This window comes from Terrapene carolina, unplaced genomic scaffold, assembly GCF_002925995.2.
Source record: "Terrapene carolina triunguis isolate 2854851 unplaced genomic scaffold, T_m_triunguis-2.0 Scaffold96, whole genome shotgun sequence".
NCBI lineage: Eukaryota > Metazoa > Chordata > Testudines > Emydidae > Terrapene > Terrapene triunguis.
This window is the reverse complement of record NW_020664447.1, coordinates 42,808,892-42,830,290: the sequence shown is the minus strand read 5'-3', so window position 1 is coordinate 42,830,290 and position 21,399 is coordinate 42,808,892. Positions and strand designations below refer to the sequence as shown.

At 42.1% G+C, this 21,399-nt stretch overlaps 1 protein-coding gene across 2 annotated transcripts in view; it reads right to left on the bottom strand.

Moving 5' to 3' along the window:
* RMDN3 (regulator of microtubule dynamics 3) overlaps window positions 1-21,399 on the bottom strand; it is a 59,375-nt gene that overhangs the window by 36,850 nt on the left and 1,126 nt on the right. Inside the window, exons 2-6 of one of the 2 annotated variants that reach the window (XM_029911518.1) lie at window positions 18,243-18,438; window positions 16,636-16,782; window positions 5,425-5,692; window positions 4,072-4,174; window positions 3,041-3,101 (exon numbers count right to left, since the gene is read on the bottom strand). In XM_029911518.1, coding sequence (XP_029767378.1) covers window positions 3,041-3,101; window positions 4,072-4,174; window positions 5,425-5,692; window positions 16,636-16,782; window positions 18,243-18,438 — 775 coding nt within the window. Of the gene's footprint in view, window positions 1-3,040; window positions 3,102-4,071; window positions 4,175-5,424; window positions 5,693-16,635; window positions 16,783-18,242; window positions 18,439-21,399 lie in introns of those variants that run through there. The other variant, XM_029911517.1, reaches the window with a different exon arrangement.

The following is a 21,399-nucleotide window of genomic DNA, read 5'->3' as shown; positions in this document are numbered from 1 at the left end:
GGGCCCCCTGTTGGTTCTCAGCTCCCATGCTGGATCCCTGCCGCCCCTGCAAATGGGCTGCCCCAAGCACGTGCTTGCTTTGCTGGTGCCTAGAGCCGCCCCTGTTAACAGCTTTAGTTTAATCATAGCAGCAGAATGAGCAACCATCAGCTCCATACACAAGTTTCTACAAGAGCCTGTTAAATACTCAAGCCACTGAGGATGGTAGGGAAAATGAGAAACTCCTCACTTCTAGCCAGCCACAGTACTTGTTCAAAAATAGCAATGAAAAAACAAAAGGAATTTATTACAGATAATTTTAGTTTAAATCATGAAGGAAAATAAAAACATTGCCTATGTGGAAAGCTGTATGCCAATACTACTACTAATGCTGGTTAGAGTTATTTCAGAGCCATTCAGTTATGTAAAATAACTGAACCAAATGAAGAGCATAGGATCGAAAGACTGTCTTCTGGCATGCCACTGGTTTCTCTGGAAGACCCTGTATAAAAGGTTATCTAGATTAAGACACCTCACAAATACAAAAAGCCAAGGATTTTGCAGACCTCTAACAATGGCCATGATAAAACTAAAAATGAACAAGATCAAGATCAGAAAAAATTGTGTAACAGTGTAGTCAGTTTTACGGTTTCCCTTGTAGATAACCAGTTTTTCACGTACATAGGTCTTTCACACAGCAGCTAAGTAAAGAAAGTGGAAAAAGTTCAGCTAATACCACAAACTGAGAGGGCAACTCAGGGCCACGTAAAGTACCCGAAAAGACTTAACGTAGTTTTGAAATTAACTAGATTTCAAAATAATAATCTTTTGTGATCAAGTTACCTTAGTTACATGTATGCATGGGACGCTGAAGGAAAAGTTGTATTGTTTGAGGAAATAGCATGTGATGACAACTTAAGTCTACTGTAAAATAAATACTTAATGCACCAATTTAAGATTGCATGTTCAATGTTAATTTAGCATTTCCTGTTTTTTGAAGGCAAAAACCTTTATTTTGTATTAGTATCGTTGTGACATATAATATAAGCTATTTAGATAATGTTTACATATAGTCAGTCACTGCCATCAATTTAAAGCAAAATTGTAATGGTAGCAGAATGCTTACCCTCCACTACAGAGAGAGAGCCACTATATTAGCCCTCCTTTGGATGTGGCCAAGAGGAACCTGCCATATAGAGTAACCAGAAATTCTTTTCCTTTTAACCACGAACACAAACTCCAACAATCCATACATTTCAAGCCCAGATGACAGATTTCAGAATTATGCAAGGGACATCTTGTTCTGAAGACACAAGAGATAAATTGCCCAATACCTCAGTGAGGACTGCAGCCGTCAAACCTCTCCCTTATTCCCTCCATCCCAAAAATACAGACGCTTTCTCTCCAAACCCTAGAACCAAGGGGTTAACCTTTCTTAAGATAGAGTTTCTACTTTACTTGGCACTGTATAAGCTTTTGGAATGTCAATAATAAAAGAAAATAAGAAAAGCAACTAACCCGAGTAAAATAAAAAAAGGAAGAAGGAAGAATGTAGGGTCATCATTAACCATCTAGCTCTCAAGTTACTTCCCCCATAGCTTGTGCAGCTGGCTGTTAGTTTCAATGACATAAGAGGTTGCTCTGTAGGGGATTAAAGAGGAGCCAACAGAAACAGAGCAGATGAGAAAGAAAATGAGAGGCCATCCCAGTTCCAGTTCTTGAAAAAGGAATTACAATTTTCTGTAAATCAGCTGTGTGAAATGGGCTTCCTAACCCTCACCTACCAGATTAATTTCCAGCACATAACAACAGGATACATAAGTAGTCATTTTCCCAGGGCACACAGAAACCAAAAGGATCATCAATAAAGTTCAGCTCATTTCTGAGCCAAGATCTTTCATGAGGTCTCTCCTAGCTACTTCAATCCAGACCCTGTTACCACAGTATCTGAGCATCTCACAATCCTTAATGTACTTATCCTTACAACATCTCTGTAAGGTAGGGGAGTACCATTATCCCCATTTTACAGTTGAAGAACTAAGGCACAGAGAGACAGAAGTGACCTGACACAGACTTCTTGTGTGACCTTGGGCAAAGCAGGGAATTCAGCCATGACTCCCAAATCTCAGACTAATGTACTAACCACTCGATCATCGTTCCTACATGAACATCATTCATCATTATTAACTGAAAGAATTGCTTGTGGGACTATGACCCAGTGAGTGTGAGATCACTAACTACAACATGTCTCCTCAGCATAATTTCTCTCCTGTGGCCAGTGAGACATCAGACACAGCAAGAAAGATTGCTCCATTAATAGAATAGAATATTTGTTTTGGCAGAGCAATTTACAAATTTCTTGTTTTCTTGTCATTTGAAAAGAAAAACTTCAGCTGAAGAAAAAAAAAAACTCTTAATGTTAGAACAAACTTTCCTCCATTTCACCCTCATGTTCTCACAACACACACAGTTACAAGATATAATTAGGATTTCCAGAGATCAGTTTAATAACTCAAAGGGAATCCTTTTAGAACACAGTTTTAGTCCCCAAATTTAAAATGCTTAAAAACTACCCGAGTGCACTGAACTCTGTATCTCAATTTCTTCTTGCTAGAAGCCCCTTTCTGCAAGACTCATCTATAAGCTGATCTTTTGCCATCCTTGATGAAGCTCATTAAGCTATGAGATGCAGGCTCATAAGAGCTTGATACAATCAGTTTCTCAGAAACTAAAGAACACACATTGTCATAGCTACTGCCATCTTCTGTTCAAGAACTCCTCCAGGTCATCTCCCCTCAGAACCAAGTTCTTAATTAGTTGTCATGAACCAAATAAAAACAAAATTTATCTTGATAATTGTAACCAGTATTGTCTGTTGCTTATTCAGGTCTGTTAACAAGGAAAAGAAACTAAAATAAAGTCTGTTAGGAAAAGCATAGATTCAATAATGTATATTTAAGGTAAGAAACAAACTTGTCTACTGAGTAGACTGCGATAAAGCCTAACTCTTAATATGACCCTTAACCTCCCTTGTTCTCCCATACAGGGGAAAGTTACATACCACTGGTGACCCTCAGCACTTTGATCCCCTTTCTGTAGGGCTGCCTCTGCCTCTTCTTTCCCTGCAGACAGAAAGCACTGATTTAGCAAGAATGAAAGTTACTGAATTTCTCTGAATACCTACCTCCCAAAGTGCTAGAGTCTCTACAGTGACAGGAAAGTGTAAAGAAGTTAAAAACATTTGTTAGTCACCTAGTATATTTAGCTTGAGACACATTCCAAAAGATCGCCTGTATGGAGAACTCACAGATGCTCCAAGGCCGCTGGGCTGACCTAAGATCAGGTTCAAGGACACTTTCAGCATCAACACTGTAAGCTGAGAGCTTGCAGCTAGCAACAGGCTGCACTGCACCAGGGAGTCAAAGAGGCTGAAAAGAGGTGGCTGAGAAAGAGAGAAAAGCAGAGAGCAAAAAAGAAAGAGCTACAGGCCTCAAGGGTGCGGTGCTTTGGTGCTTACACCATTGTCTATTGAGATGGACAGTTGCTCTTCCACTCACTACCAGCTGCATATCTTGCAGCGATATTGGGCACCTACCACCACACAGAGTGCACGCGCGCGCACACACACACACACTATTTAATGGAGCTCTCTCCTCTCTCTGCTCCATGTGCTTGTGATCCCAAAATGTGGAAACTTTGCAATCCATTAGAAAGGACTATATACACATTAAAAAAAACCTCTGAAAATGATTGCCTTAAAATGACTGCTTTACATTTCTGAAAGGGACTACTCAGGCAATTCAGCCTTAAAGCTTAGGTTAAATTAAAAAGGGGAGGTGATTTCCAAAAGCTGATAGGAGCAGAAGTGTTAATTAAAAAGTCTCCTGGTTTTATTTCAAGTCTTTTATAATGTTAAAACCCAAAACAAACTGCATTTGAACTAGTGAATGAGAAGTAGTGAAACTGATCAAGTAAACAAACAGGAAAATTGTATTTTTAAAATTTGTGTTAGTAACACAAGATCTAGTTAAAAAAGGTTTATCCAACAAAACACTACACTGAGCTGCCTCACAAACACACACTTTTCCTTACCATCAGAAGCATATGATTTCTTTTCGTCTGCATCCTCTGTGATTTCATACAGATCACTGTATGCTCGAGCCAGGCGCCAAAGGAAATCTTGCTGGTCTCCATACTGCAGACAGAACATAAGTATTTCAGATCACCTGTTAGCGAGCCCCTTTCTTCCACTGGTACAAAGATATAAGGAAGAGGACTGGAAGAGGACCATCAAGTGGCAGCAGTAACAGGCAGTATGTTATCTATTTTATATATCTATAGCTATATCTAGCTAGCTACATAGAGTAAACATATGTAAAAAAACCCTTTGAAAAAACTTAAACGGGCCCAAACCAACAAGAACTCTAGCAGAAGTACAAAAAGAGTAAAATGAAGGTCCAAATTTGCAACTAAACCCACAACTCAAAGAAGATCAGAAGAGGTCTAACTCATCACATCACCATAAATGGATTCCCCATTTCACAGAAGTTTTAGTATGGATGAGGGGATGAGCGTTGGAGCCACACATCCACTTGTCTGACTCCATCTCAAAAAGCAGGAGAAAAATCACAAGTTTTAAAAAGTTCAGTTTATTTATCTATGCTGTCTGTTCATTTTAGGCATTTGCTTACACAAAACAGCAATGAGTCTGTTGTGGCTGGATTGCCAATACTGCAGTGGCAATGTTCAGTCAAACACAAACCAATGCATTTTCAGTGAAATATAAAAAACAATTCTTTATACTAGGTTTTGTTAAACTATTTTTTTTAAAGTACAAGTTTTAAACCTAAACTACTTGACAATATCAATTTAAGTTGGTTTATTTTGGTACTATCTTAGACTATTAAGAAGTAGGAGAAACATTTAAGAAAAGGGATACACTGGAGTATTAAATAAATTCCTGGCATGATCCCTTTTGGGGCTTCCAAAGAAACTTTACTTATGCTTACTGTTGATTAAGTCATTTGTTATCTCTCGTCTCTACATCATCTTTGATATTAATGTTGAAGATAAGCAAAACAATTTGGCTGCTGTATTAAACAGGCACCTATGTAAAAAAAGCTATATAATTTCTTGTACTGACTATACAGTGCTTGAACTCTATAACGGAGTCAAGGGACCCAACTACAATACTGTTTAGATTTGTACTACAGACAGGATGCAAGAGGGTACATTTAAGAAAGCCAAGTCCTTGGATTGTCAGGGTTTTAGTTTTGTTAGGTACCATCTACACTACACTTCTAAGCCATGTTATGACCAGGTCCATTGACTCCATTATGTTTGTAGCATGGACCAGGTCTCGCACAATGATAACTAAAAGCCCAATTTCATCTTTCCCTGTTAGCTGAACACACAATTTTGCTGGGAAATTAAAATGAACTTTACCACCAGTTTATTGTTAAGCAGCAGCTGGAATCCTTCCCTCTTCTCCTGGTTATTCCCGCTATGCAGCTGGTCAGCCTGCTGCAGCAGCTGACCAAATTCCTCCTCCGTTGTAGAGTCAAAGACCAAAACAGTTTCATCCTCATTGACTAGGTCCAGTGAATCCCTCCGTGCAGTCTTCACTGTCTCACAGCTCACTTCATCTTCCCCTTCCTCACTCTCTCTCTCTGACTCCCGGTCATAGTCAGACTCTGCATTGGCTGTGGTGTACCTTTCAGTAAAAATTAAAATATAGAATTAAGTGACATCACATGTACTCAAAACAAGATGCAGGGCAAACAGTTTACAAACCAAGAGAAAATATTTAAAAAAAAATCAGAGAGATGGGAGTTGGACTAATAGATGTCCTAGGCCCAACCTTCTCTAGTGCAGAAGTGTTTTCTCTACACTGTATTCTCCAGAATTTTGTGCAGTCTAGTTTTAAATCTCTGCAGTTATGCATCTTTCAACTATTCCCATGTAGTACAGACAAATACAAAAGGGTGAAGAAAATAAATTCTAAAGGAAGGTAGCGTAGAAGTCAAGACACAGGAGTCTGCATCCAGCTGGCCTCGTGAGAGAGCCTTTTTAGACCATTTAGCTTTAAAGCCTACAAAAGCATACACAGAACAGAACAAGCAGGACAATCACTTGGGAAATTACAGATTATACATCAGATACCTCAGTAGGAAGTTTAACAGACTCATCTAGGTGGGGGATACAGCTAGAGGTTTTTGGTCTGTTCTAGAGAATTTCAAACACAGATCGCTTTCTTGGCAAGATTAGTATTTTGATCAAGACTGTCTGAGCACTAAATACAAAACAGCTTGTTCGAGCTGACGGGGAGAAAAGGTGTGAAAACAGTGGGTGAGTGATCAAAATCATTGTACATGTATAAAAAGAAATTAAGGAGTAGCAGCTGAACCATGTAAAGACATGATATCTATGTAAAAGCAGACAATGATTAACAATAAAGTCGTCCAGATTAGACAGGGTACGACTCAGACCAAGATTTTCCATAAGGGATTGTCTAAAGTTAAATTCACAAATTTATGTTCAGGCACCTAAATAGGTGGCCTGATTTAAAAAAAGCTTAGCCTAACGTGCCCCTTCTCTAACTCACATGGGAGCTCTGAACAAAGGAGGAAGCACTAAGTTAGACCTCATTGTTTAAGAATGTTCGGTTTTAATTTCAGGCTTCGTTGGACTAATGAGGGAAGCAAGTTCCAAAGGAGAGGGCCCTCTGCTGCAAGCAGCCTGCCATGAGCCCCCATGACATTTAACTACAGACCCTGACTGCAATTGTTCAAGCAATGAAAAGGAAGACTAACCAGATGTAACCAAGACCCAAACCATGTGTAACTTTAAAAGCTCAATGCTTGAATTGCACCAGAAGCAAGTAGGAAACCATTGCAGCCTATGGAACACTAGCGTAATGTGCTCCCTATGGTTAAGGCTGCGAGTCTGTCATGGAGGTCGAGATGGGCAGCCACTGGGCCAGCAGCAGCAGTTTGGGTGTGTGGGAGGGGACTCAGGATTAGGGTCAGAGGGACCCGGGGGGCGGGAGGGCACTTACCTCAGGAGGGGGGGGGGGGTCCGTGGCTCCCACTGGCATGGCCCTACAGCTCCTAGGCAGAGGGGCCAGGGGACTCCCGCACACTGCCCAGATCCACGGGCCCTGCCCTCGCAGCTCCCATTGGCTGCAGTTCCTAGCCTAGGAGCTGCAGGGACATGCAGAACTGGATAGGGAGCCCCTGCCAGCCCCACCAACACCCCCCCACCCCAACACCAGTGGGGGTCCTGGATCACCTCCCCCAGCACCTATGGTGCCCTCGGACCCCCTGTCCCCTGTTCTCCCTCTCCCCCGAGCATCCGCAGGCCCCTGCCCAAGTTTTAGTTAGGGGTATATAGTAAAAGTCATGGACAGGCCACAGGCTGTGAATTTTTGTTTACTGCCAGTGACCTGTCCATGACTTTTACTAAAAATACCCATGACTAAAACGTAGCTTTACCTACCGTCAGCTATGTTAAGCAATCAGATCATCACATTTTTCACCAGCTGAAGTGTCCAAGTGTTCTCCAAGGACAGCCTCAAAACAGGGAATGTTAGAGTTATCAAATCTAGAGATTGAAGGCATGTACCAAGGTACACATCTAACAGAAACGTGGATAGCAGTTGTGCCAAATACAGATGAAAAGAGGTACTCCTGACTACCAAAGTACTGTTTTTCCAGGAGTCATGAGGAGTACAGTTGGATCCCTGAACTCACTCTCTCCTTGGTAGAGAACCAAGGAATACTGTCAACTCAGAGGGCAGACACCACACCAGCCCCATCACTCTCTCTAGATCATCATGAACTGTACACTACCAGGTAATCAAACCAAATCTCAGGCTAAGCAGTGTTGTCTGGTCATTACGTGGATGAGAAGCCTCTAAAAACACCTAGTCATTATGTTGCAGATTCAGTAGATATTCTTCCCTCTGAATCCATAGTGAAGCTATGAATCAGCATGGTGCAGGACATGCTGTACTAGAGGTGTTGCCATATTTTGTGCAAGTTGTAAAACCTAAGGTACTGACCACTTGTTATTAAACATCTTGTGGCACTTTCATAAGAATAAGGATACAAACTTTGGTTCCCTAGTCAAATCCTGTTAAAATGTAACTGCTCAGACTCCCTTAATTCATGCAGCAGTCCCTGTCCTACACTGCTGTGCAGCGTTGGTGTGGGCAGATAAACAGCTGCCATGCCACATTCCAGACTGGCAGCATTTTAAAGGTACTCAATGATTTGTGTATCTAGGTTGAAAAAGACTTTTTATCCTGAAGCACAATCAAAGTACAAGGTCTAAAAATCATTTCAAAATGCTGTGTCTATTTTTGTTCTTGTTTTTATAAAAAGATAATTACCATTCCGTGATGGCTCATGATGTATATACATTTTCCTCTCACCCAGATAGACTCGCTCTATTGAGATGGCTCATGTATGAGATGCTGCCAGTTTAAAAAAGAAATAGCGCTGAATGTAATTCAATAAAAACAAAAGTATTCAAAAAGACCAAGGGATTTAAGTGTTTTTATCCTGTTTTAGGATAGAAGACAGACAGTTCTTAAATGCATTAATATGTGAAAGTCCCTAGCTAGCATATTTCCTACATTAATAACAAGATATTCGGTGCTAATAAGCATGCGAAAAAAGAAAAAGGCCCCAGTGGACTTGTCTGCTCTGCACAGTGCCAAAGCAATGCAAGACAATTAACTTCCACATCACAATCCAAGCCTTCTTGCTGCTAATAGCATGGAACAATTTGTGTCATCTGGAAGTGAAACATGAGGAGCTACTGATGCCTGTTTGGATTATAAGTAGCAGCAGCAGAAGTTTTATAAGATTTCATCAAAAGGCAAAAGAAAGCAACTGCCAAAAAAAAAAAAAAAAAAAAAAAATTATTGCAGGAATTTGAGGACAATGGGTGCTAATGCAGAAAGTTACAAGTCAGTTCCAGAGTGGCTACCATACACAGCTATATAGGATTAATACTGGAGGCATAAGTAACATGGAATCTTCAGTTTAGTACAACAAACTTGTTTTATATTAGGCCAGGATTGCTTATCCATTAATTCATCACAGTGACTCTTAAAGCTGTCTGCAAAGTTTTAAATTACTGACCTGCTACTGGTCTGAACTGTTTATAAATATATTTTAAACAAACTAAGGAATTGCAAAGAAGCAATGAAACACAGAAGCTGACTTCCAAATCCTTATAACTGGTTCACAGGGAGGGAGTGCAAATGAGAATATAGAGAATGCCCCAATTTCTTATCCTCCCACACAAACTCCCTACTCTCTTTCCAGCCCCACCCCTCTCCCATTGGCATATCTGCTACAGTCTGCCTTGCAGGAGCAGTGCTCCCTTCCCACAGATGTCAGAAGGGACACAGCAAGTGGGAACTGGATGACAGCTGGCAGTGTGAAGATACACTATTGCCAATGCCAAGAGTCATGCCCCCCAAAATCATGAGACTAGCTTAACAGTCAAATTTAAATTAAAATATATATCTGCTTTGAGCTTCACATTTTCAAACTTCTCTCTGCAACCATGAGGGCTAGAAACTTAGGTGGAGAGGTTAAACAAAAGCTGTGATTATCATAACATGATTTCAGGAGCTGGGGAATTAAGAAAAACACCTACTAACCACAAGACTCACAATAAAATCACAAGTGTTAGCAATACTGGAGATCAGAGGGGCCTCTCCCCACTTGGTGGCTCTCTTAAGGTCTGCTGTAGAGGAGAATCACGGCTAAGTCTTTGAGACTTGCGGGCCTCTCAAGCTTTTCGGCTGAAAAAATCATCTTTACTCTCTAATAATCAAGAGACATTTTGAACTCTATTGGAGAAAAAGCTTGAGATTTCTCAGCATCCCTTTGATATCTTATATCAAGCGGGCTAAAACATACATTTCACAACAACATTAAAGTCAAATAGCTTTACATTTGTAATCAAATGGGTGCTAATTTTCAGCTAGGGGATCCAGTACACTAAATTTTATTTATTACCGGTTCTAAAAAGGCAAAAAGTCTCAACTTTCTGAACTCTCCTGAACACCCATTTTTAAGGTGTCACATTAAAGTCATTCCCTGACTCACATCTAAACTATAGATTTTGGATTTTAAAAAGGAAGTGGGAAGACAGGAGAGACAAAACAAGTTTATAATGGAAAGCTAGTTGCAACCTTCACTATGGAACTTTAATACAAACGAGGAAAAAGCTTGGAGATAATTGAGAAAGTAGGTTAGCCAAGTTAAAAGGTTTTAACTTGCTATGGTGATTCTCAAGTTTAAAAGTCTTATCCTGACACTTATCCTTTCGCTAGTCTTCCTCTGTTAGATATGTTCTACAAAGATTTTACCCAGCTGCAAGAATCTGTTATTAGATCAGTACTACAGTCAATCACCAAGAAGGTTCAACTGAATACTTATTAGTAATTTAAAAGCCACCATGAAAGACAGCCAGGAGTAAGCCCAACAGCCCTGCAACAAGTCTGTACTGCCCTATCTCATGGTCACAGAATACTACTGGCTGAGGCAGCCCAATGACATCAAGCTGTTTCCTCTATCAGAGGATCTCTTTTCTGCAACCTGTGAATATTAGGAGCTCTACCTTTTAATCCATTGCAATTATCTTTATTAGTTAATGCCTCTTTAACAGCACTAGACCAACATCTCAAAAAATCCACTATCTACTGTGCTTGTTGGGTTCTGGAATTGACCTTTACATCTTCTAAAAGATGCTAGTATAGTAACTTGTGACAATGAAGACTTAATACATCTGTTATTACATACAGAACTTCTTTAACACAAGGACTTTTTCAGAACCAGTTACACAAAGTGTTGTTTAGCCAAATTCCTTTAATCTAAATATTCCTCTTACCAGAATCTCAGTTTTGACCCTCCATGAATCAGTTACTCAGTAACTCCCCCATTAGCCAAATGTTTAATGTTTTCAAACTATTGTCAGGTGAATGAAGTGGCTGTGTAATCTGTCTTGTCAATGTCTTGTTCTACTATTTTATGAGATGAACTGAAAAGCTTTTAGCATTTCACGATCCAGATTTAGGGTTGATTTTCTTCTGTGATAGTTGAAGATCCTTCACACAAATAAAGAGTGAAATGAATACTCTATCCTGCTGTAGGTACTCCCAGCTATTGCAGAGAAATATTGCAGGGCCTTGAATTCAGTTCCTAACTGGCAAACAAAAAATAGGTATGACACTCAACTTTGTTCTAGAATCATTGACATTTTAAGGCAAACGTGGACCCATATGGTTATAAATTAAAATGGAAGGGGAGTAGAACGTGCATATAAAAGGAATACCCGACATGTCTGACAGTCAAACAAAGCCTTTTGAAAATACTTTGATTGGTAGGTAAGATGGTGGATGTTGGTTTTCTTCCTGTGGAAATATTACTACCATAGGCCTGCGCCTGCTCCCCTTTACTCTAAATCAATGGTTTCAGGGGGAGCTGGCACCTTTTCATATTCTTGTTCATAAATGGATGATATAGACACTTTTGTTTTAAAGTTGTAATTTTAAGTCTATGCACTTTGTTAACCTGAAATCTTAAAAAACATTATTTGTTTAGGTCAGCTTCAGAAAAGTGCTGTGTGGTCAAATGTGGCCCAAAGTTTAGGTTTTACAAAACTTGAAGACTTGTTAAAATAAACTGAGTATATATTTCCATTTTTAATTAAGTAGAAGCATTCTTTAACTTTTAAACACTTTTGTAAGTTGGACTACAGACTGTACAGATCGCTCTATAGTGGGAAAGTCTGAACATTTCTCTGTGCTGGTAGAGCGGATGGTTAAGTGACATGGTCTACCAGTATGCTGCCAACAATGCAAGCTGTGAGTGCAGATAAGTGTCTTCAAGGGCTTTGTTTTCAGGAAAATGTGTAATTCTCAAAGTGAAGTAGACTAAAATGAAACTGACTAGTCTCTTGTCATCGACCAGCGCCAAGAAAAATGTAAGAAGTGATGAGCATAACTGGTGCAATAATTTATTTTAATTATATTAAAGTATTATTTGTATAATAAGGAATTTTTTTAACCCCTCCCCTTAAATTCCATAATGTTATTCTCACACAAAACAAACAATTACATTTCCCTTGCAGTTAGGATCCAGTACAGAGCCTACAACTAACAGGAATTAGCCACAAATATTTGGGGCTTACTGACAACCTTTCACTTCAGAAAAAACAGACATATGTGACGTGTTTCAAAAAGTTACAAATCACCCTACAAAACCCATTAAACAACATATGAAAGCTGTCCAGTAAAACCTCGTAGCTGTGAGTATTAAAGAAAAAACAGGGCATTTCAAATACTTGGAGACAGCAATTCAGTTATAACTAAATGTGCTGTGTCAATCAAGGTGAGTGAGCACATAAAAGATTAATTTAAAACCTTCCCTCCCAAACTATTAATCAAGAGGCTACAGTCAAAAGTGATCAAAAAGATGGTTCAGTAATTAGCACCATGGTGAGAATGGTGTTACAACAGTATACGGACGGCAATTGTTCACGGAGATTGTTCCAAATCTGTCTTTTGCTGAGAATAATTAAAAGTGGCCTTACTAGAAGGATGATCAAACCTGTGGAAGTATTTATAACTGGATTTTAATCACCCTGAATAGCATGTACAAGTAAAAAAAAAGTTTCTCTGAATCAACTATAAGCTTACATGTTTTATCTGAAAGGAATACCATCTTCATCAAAACAAGATTGAGAGGACAAGCTGTAAAATGCTCTCAATATATCTTCAGCTGGAAACATCTCCGTCATTTCCATGTCATACAAATAATTCTCTGTTCTCTTCAGACAGCTTTTCTTGCTTTGTTATTTTAATACATTCCTCAATGTCTCTTAGGAGTTATGTTTTCTGTTTTGCCAAAGCCAAAAAGCCCAAACAAATCTTACACCTCTGTAGAATAAGCATGGGAATCCCAAGAAAGCATATTCCAAATTCCAAGATGCTGTAAACAACATCCTGTTAGATCAATAATTGCCTTTTTTCTTATATAAAGCAGAATTATTGTGGAACTATTCTTTAGTCACTTTGAAGCACATTGGTTATCATATATCATTTGCAAGGGGTTAAAAAATGACAATGAGATCAGCTCAAATTCCTCCTTTAAGGAAAGATATCACAAAATATGGAGAACCTGGAAGAGTTTTACCATCAGCTTAAGACCAACACTGTAGGAAGAGAGAGAAACTTTCAGTTTTCTTCCTCCATGCAGCCATAAACACTTTACAAGTTGGCCCATCCATTATCAGCAGGCAGAGGCAACATGCTAGTTATATGCATTGGCATAATTATTTGAAGATTCATTTAGACCCGCAAGTGACACTGAGAAAACACACACACTAATTTGGAACCCTCAGTCTAAAAGACATATTTGCCTTTCCATGAGAAAATACTGACAGAGAATTTTATGCTCAGGAATCTGCTTCATGCCCTTCTTAATCTATTGACTTTAAAAAAAAAATAAATAAATAAAAAGGCAGCAAAGAGAAGACTTTCCTCCTCTTGACCAGAGGTATGTGCACCCAGTAGGCATCCTACTTATAAAGGATCAGGTGACTTACGGTACTCAGATAGTACAAGGATAGGTGTGGTAAGAACCTAAATAAAATGACAAACATATAAGCATGACCCTAACAAAATGAGGTTTTACATAGTCTTAGCCCTGGTCTACACTATGAGTTTAGGTTGAATTTAGCAGCGTTAGATCGATTTAACCCTACACCCATCCACACGACGAAGCCATTTTTGTCGACTTAAAGGGCTATTAAAATCGATTTCTGTACTCCTCCCCGACGAGGGGATTAGCCCTGAAATCGACCCTACTGGGTCAAATTTGGGGTAGTGTGGACACAATTCGACGGTATTTGCCTCCGGGAGCTATCCCAGAGTGCTCCATTGTGACCGCTCTGGACAGCACTCTCAACTCAGATTCATTGGCCAGGTAGACAGGAAAAGCCCCGCGAACTTTTGAATTTCATTTCCTGTTTGGCCAGCATAGCGAGCTGATCAGCACAGGTGACCATGGAGTCCCAGAATCGCAAAAGAGCTCCAGCTTGGACTGAACGGGAGGTACTGCATCTGATCACTGTATGGGGAGACGAATCCGTGCTATCCCAACTCCGTTCCAAAAGACGAAATGCTGGAATATTTGAAAAAATTTCTAAGGGCATGAAGGACAGAGGTTATAACAGGGACCCGCAGCAGTGCCGCGTGAAGCCTACCAAAGAACCAGAGAGGCAAACGGCCGCTCCGGGTCAGAGCCCCAGACATGCCACTTCTATGATGAGCTGCATGCCATTCTAGGGGGTGCCCCTACAACTACCCCACCCCTGTGCTTCCCTCCTCCCCCACCCCTCCCGGGCTACCTTGGCAGTTATCCCCCCATTTGTATGACAAATTAATAAAGAATGCATGAATTTGAAACAACAATGACTTTATTGCCTCTGCAAGCAGAGATCAAAGGGGGGAGGGGAGGGCGGTTGGCTTACAGGGAAGTAGAGTGAACCAAGGGGGCAGGTTTTCAAGGACAAACAAACAGAACTTTCACACCGTAGCCTGGCCAGTCATGAAACTGGTTTTCAAAGCTTCTCTGATGCACAGCATGCCCTGCTGTGCTCTTCTAATCGCCCTGGTGTCTGGCTGTGCGTAATCAGCGGCCAGGCAATTTATCTCAGCCTCCCACCCCGCCATAAATGTCTCCCCCTTACTCTCACAGATATTGTGGAGCACACAGCAAGCAGTAATAACGATGGGAATATTGGTTCCGCTGAGGTCTAACCCAGTCAGTAAACTGCACCAGCGAGTTTTTAAACGTCAAAGGCACATTCTATCACCATTATGTACTTGCTCAGCCTATAGTTGAACTGCTCCTTACTACTGTCCAGGCTTCATGAGCCATGGGAGCATGGCAGAAGCCTCCAGCTGGCATGATATTCCAGGCAGGACTGAATTTCCATTAGACAAAACTTGGAGAATGACCTGGAGTCATTCCCATTTTTGTCCAGGCGCCCCCGACCGACCTCACTGAGGCCGGCCAGAAGCACCCATGTCTACCCAGGCGCCCCCGACCAACCTAACCGAGGTCGGCCAGGAGCACCCACGGGACGACGACGGCGGCTAGCAGTCGTATTGCACCGTCTGCAAGGCAAGGGGATGCTGCTGTGTAGCACTGCAGTACCGCCTCTGCCAGCAGCACCGCCTCTGCCAGCAGCACCCAGGAGACATACGGTGACAGTGAGCTGAGCAGGCTCCATGCTTGCCGTGGTATGTCGTCTGCACAGGTCACCCAGGAAAAAAGGCGAGAAACAATTTTTTGCCGTTGCTTTCACGGAGGGAGGGGGGTCTGACGACATGTATCCAGAACCACCCGCGACAATGTTTTTGCCCCATCAGGTATTGGGAGCTCAACCCAGAATTCCAAAGGGCGGCAGAGACTGCGGGATAGCTACCACAGTGCAACACTCCGAAAGTTTACGCTAGCCTCGGTACTGTGGATGCACACCGCCGACTTAATGCGCTTAGTGGGGACACACACAATCGACTGTATCTAATCAATTTCTAAAAAAATCGACTTCTATTAAATCAACCTCATTTCGTAGTGTCGACATACCCTTAGAATTAGAGGTGTTGTATTCTGTTTAACTTCCTTTTAATTTCAGAATCTTTTAGAAAACATTACTTCAAAAATAATTTTGGTTTATGGCCTGACAGTTGCTGTTGCTCTTTGCCACTCTGACCCCAAATGATTTGTTAGTGTAAACCAGATTTATATAATCTCTCCCAGAATGTCACGTTTAGAATTATAGTACCCATCTCCTTCCAGCCCAGCCAAAGGCTTATTCCAATCACCCTTTAGTCAGTGAGCTCAGCTTCACCCTCAACAGTGGGTTCTTGCTCCCAGCTGTATCTAACTGCCAGTTCTGGTTCAAACTACAGTAGCTTTCATAGGTTTGCGTTAAATGGAGCCCTGCTGCTCAAACTCTCAGTGAAAGTTGCCTGCCCCTAACTATAGACTCAGACTTTAAGGTCAGAAGGGACCATTATGGTCATCTAGTCTGACCTCCCGCATGATGCAGGCCACAAAAGCTGACCCACCCAATTTCCCTTATCTCAGCTGTTGAAGTCTCCAGATCGTGATTTAAAGACTTCAACTAGAGCACCTCTCTTGAATTACAATTCAAAGAACACCATATTCCACAATTATAACTACAACCAACTGGAGTATTTCTTATTTCCCTCCAGCCCTGTCATAATTTCCTTGCCAGTTTGCCTGCAATGGCATATAAACTGTCACACCTCACCCTGACTGTTGATCAAACAGGAACTGGAGGGGATTCTGAAGGGAAAAAAAAAAAAAATTATAAAACGTGGTAGCAAAATTACAATACTTGGTAGGATGACTCAGGGGCAGGTGTAGTATCTGAAACTTCTAGCTTTTTAAAGAAAATCAACAGCTAGGTTTCATGCAAGAAGGACAGGAAAAAAAATGCATCTATTGAAACATCCCATCTATGATATAGAATACGATGAAGTAAGTGGCTACTGAGTTTCAGAAACCAAGAACAGTTCTTAACTGATGTTCTGCTTACCCTCCCTCACTTTCACCATCATCTGTATTGGCCCCTCTTGAGCTGGCTGTGAAATAAATAGAGCTGGACCCTGTGGAATCACTCCTCTCTCTAGGAAATGGGTATCGCCTCCGCCGAGTTACCTTCTGGGTTTCTTCCAGGTGGGACCTGAAAGACAGAAAAACAGTGATGACGAGAGACGTGTCTATTTCAGTCTATGTCAATTTCTTTGTTTCTAATCCCCCAATCTATTACATCCACTCCATATCAAAGGAGCAATAATTAAAATGGCTACTTGTTCCTGCTTCATGTGGGTGAAGTCACAAATTGCCAAGTTTAAAATACTGTGGGCTACACTGTAAATGAGATCAAACAAACTCGTATGCAAATAGAAAGTGTATATAATCATCCTTCCAGTGAAGAAAGATGAAGGAACATTATTTATCGTTCATATTATCAGTGCCTAAAGGCCGTAATCAGAGACAAGGACCTCACTGTGCTAGGTGTTCTATGACCACCAAACAAAAAGAGAGCCCCTGCCCCCAAAGAGCTCATGTTTTACAGGATATTCCATTCACTACGTAATCTACAGTAGATATGAATGGGACAAACATTGCTACAGAGACAAGAAAAGAGCCAGAAATGTACAGACCACAAGTCCGTCTGGTTCAGCATCTGTCTAAGACAGCTGAGAGCACCCAATGCTTAGAGGAAGGAAAACACCCACAATGCATCTAGTCTTATGTACAGTGTTGTACATGACAAGAAAACATAATTCCTGAAATAGGGTGATGATCACACATCCTGAAGCATAGATATGACTTCTCATACTGTCATTGTTTTGTACAACTATAACTATTAATTGTCATAAAGTTAAAGGCCTAAGAGTCCAGAGTAACTGTTCCACTGACCTTTGAGTAAGTGTACACCTAGGATGAAATACTGACCCCAGTGAAGTCAAAGGGAGTTTGACTTGAGTAGGGCCAGAATTTCACCTCTAGTGAACAAGCAAACTGTATAAGAGAAATATTTCGATTTATTGGTTCTAGATTTACTGGGCTTTTAATTTCACTGAATATCTCCTTATGCTTGTGTTACAAACAAATCAAAAAGGACTGAATGATTAGTTTTCACTATTCCTGTCACAATTTTGACAACTTAAAGCCAATTCCTTCCGGTTCTTTTCCTTTCCAGTTTAAATAATCCTACTCTTTAGTGGGATTGACACAAAATGAGATTGTAAACACATGCCTGTGCATGCTCAGATTATCCAGACTGTAGAATATTGAGCATACATTGGATTTCAAATTTCCTTGGCTGGCATTGGCTCTCTGTTTGGGGGAGTTAGTTGGGGGAAGATGGGACAAATTTTAGAAATCAGTAGCTTACAACCTTGCCCATTTTTAGAGCATTATTGTAATGAAGGGTGGATATGCACTGTGCGTGAGAGACTTGTCCTGATTCCCATTTATACAAGATACTTAGGTTGATATCTTTGTTAGAGAAGGCAGAGAGGACAAAATTGTTTTCACCTAAAACCTGCTGATCTGTGAGCTCTTTCAAGGCATATAGAGAGATGGTTTTCTAATTGTCTATGATTGACAAAAGGAGGGTGGTTTTGTACGTACTTGACTTCTCCAATGATCTCCCCAGCTAAACTCTGCAGGCTGTTCTTCAGCTCCTCCACTTCTTTTCGTAGCTCTATAATGTTTTTCAGCACAAAGTCCAGACGGTTCAGCACTTCCACCTGCTCTTCTCGTGTTAAAAGAGTTGTATATGTAATGCCATCACCAGCCTCCATTGGTGCTTGTCTTATAAGCAGAACTAAAAGAGTGAGAAAAAAAATTAATTAGACACAGAGGTGAGTGGCAAAGATTAGAAACAGGAAAACATTACCAGATGCTTGTTTCTGGGCATTCAAAGAGGGGAATAAAACAATGTAATAGTGCACTGTAGGAAAAAAATGAATACATCAGTGACCACTGCAATTGAGGAGTTGCTTATTTTTAAGCATGTGTTCCTTTCTTTTCATTGGTTAAAACTATTTGTCTGTCACGGGCAGGTTTTAAAGTTATATTCCCACTAAGACTAAGGTGACAGCAATTTTTAAGAAAGGCTCCAGAAGTAATCCCAGCAATTACAGGCCAGTAAGCCTGACTTCAGTACTGGGCAAACTGGTTGAAACTATAGTAAAGAACAGAATTATTAGACACAGATGAACATGATTTGTTTGGGAAGACTCAACATGATTTTTGTAAAGGGAAATCATCCCTCATCAATCTACTAGAATTCTTTGAGGGGGTCAACAAGCATGTGGACAAGGGTAATCCAGTGGATATAGTGTACTTAGATTTTCAGAAAGCCTTTGGCAAGATCCCTCACAAAAGGCTCTTAAAGCAAAGTAAGCTCTCCTGGGATAAGAGGGAAGGTCCTCTCATTGATCAGTAACTGGTTAAAAGATAGGAAACAAAGGGTAGAAATAAATGGTCAGTTTTCAGAATGGAGAAAGGTAAATAGTGGTGTCCCCCAAGGGTCTGTATTGGGACAGGTACTTCAACATATTCATAAATAAGCAGAAAAAAAAGGAGCAAACAGTGAGGTGGCAAAATTTGCAGATGATACAAAACTACTCAAGATAGGTAAGTCCAAAGCAGATTGCAAAGAGTTGCAAAGGAATCTCACAAAATTGGGTGACTGGGCAACAAAATGGCAGATGAAATTCAATGTTGATAAATGCAAAGTAATGCATATTGAAAAACATAATCCCAACTATACATATAAAATGATGGTGTCTAAATTAGTTGTTACCACTCAAGAAATGACTATGGGGTGATAGGGGTATATAAAATCATGACTTGTGTGGAGAAAGTAAATAAAGAAGTGTTATTTACTCCTTCTCATCATGTAAGGGTCACCAAATGAAATTAATAGGCAGCAGGTTTAAAACAAAAGAGAAGCAATTATTTCTTCACACAACGCACAGTCAACCTGTGGCACTTTTTGCCAGAAGATATGAAGGGCAAGACTATAACAGGTTCAAAAAAGAACTGGATAAGTTCCTGGAGGATAGGTCCATCAATGGCTATTGGACAAGATGGGCAGGGATCGTGTCCGTAGCCTCTATTTGCCAGAAGTTGGGAATGGGTGACAGGGGATAGATCACTTGAGGATTACCTGTTTTATTCATTCCCTCTGAAGCATCTGAGATTTACCATTGTCAGAAAACAGGATACTGGACTAGATGGATCTTTGGTCTGACCCAGTATGGCTGTTCTTATGACCAGGGTGGATAAAAATCAATGGTTTTTTTTTTATAAAATGCTTTCTGAGGAAAAAACCTATGTAAAGATAGTTTTAATTAAGATATCTTTGAGCTATAATGTATCTCATCATGGAATAGGGATTATAAATTCTAAGTCTATAGTATGAAACAATATATTCATGTAATGTTTAAGAAAAGTTTTATAAATGAGTTCCAATAGTTCATGGATTAGGGACCCAATTTATAGGGTTCCAGGGGCTTCTGTATTAGGGCTACCATAAGTCCGGATTTCCCCGGACACGTTCGGCTTTTCGGTCTATAAATAGCCGTCCGGGGGGATTTCTAAAAATCTAAAAATGTCCAGGATTTCCCCCAAGTCGGCTATTTATAGATCGAAAAGCAGCGGCCAAGCGCCGCTGGGCAGCCAAAGCCCCTCCGTAGCTGCGGGGTCGGGCAGCGTGCTATCCTCCCCCTCCTCCCCTCCCCTGAACGCTCCGCCCCCCTGCTCCTCCCCCTCCCCTGCTTCCCACGAATCAGATGTTCGCGGGAAGTCTGAAAACAAGCAGGGGCAGGCAGGCAGCAGCAGGTAAGCTGGGGGGGGGGGGGGGGGGAAGGGAGGCGGGGGGGGGGCGGCTCCGGGGAGGCGAGGCACGGCCCAGTCCGGCACGGCTCGGGCCCCGGGGTCCCGGCCCCGGCGGAGCAGCCCCAGCTGAGCACCCCTGGCACCCAGCGGCTCCGGCTCTGGCCCCAGCGGCTCCAGCCCAGCTCAGGCCCCGGTTCCGGCCAAGCACCCCCGACCCCAGCAGCTCCGGCGCTGGCCTCAACGACTCCGGCCCCGGGGCACTGGCGGCTCTGGCCCCGGGGCACCGGCGGCTCCGGCCCTGGCGACCCCAGCCAGAGCGCAGCCTGATTCCTGGGCTCTTGCTAAAGCCGGCCCTGGTCAGGGGACAGGGAGGGGGGATTGGATGGGTCGGGAGTTCGGGGGGGCTGTCAGGGGGGCAGGGGTGTGGAGAGGGGTTGGGACAGTCAGGGACAGGGAGCCGTGGGGTTAGATGGTCGGGGGTTCTGGGGGGGCTGTCAGGGGGGCAGGGGTGTGGAGAGGGGTCGAGGCAGGCAGGGAGCAGAGGGGGTTGGATGGGTCGGGAGGTCTGAGGGTCCTGTCAGGGGGTGGGGAGCAGTTGGATAGGGCATGGGAGTCCCAGGGGTCTGTCTGGCGGAGGGAGTGTGGATATGGGGCGGGGGTGTGGAGAGGGGTCGAGGCAGGCAGGGAGCAGAGGGGGTTGGATGGATCGGGAGTTCTGGGGGTCCTGTCAGGGGGCAGGGAGCAGTTGGATAGGGCATGGGAGTCCCGGGGGTCTGTCTGGGGGCGGGGGTGTGAATATGGGGTGGGGGCGTGGATAAGGGTCAAGGCAGTCAGGGGACAGGTTCCTAGGGGGGCAGTTAGGGTGGGGGGTTCTCAGGCGGGGGCAGTCAGGGAACAAGAAGCAGGGAGGCTTAGATAGGGGGTGCGGTTCTAGGGGGCA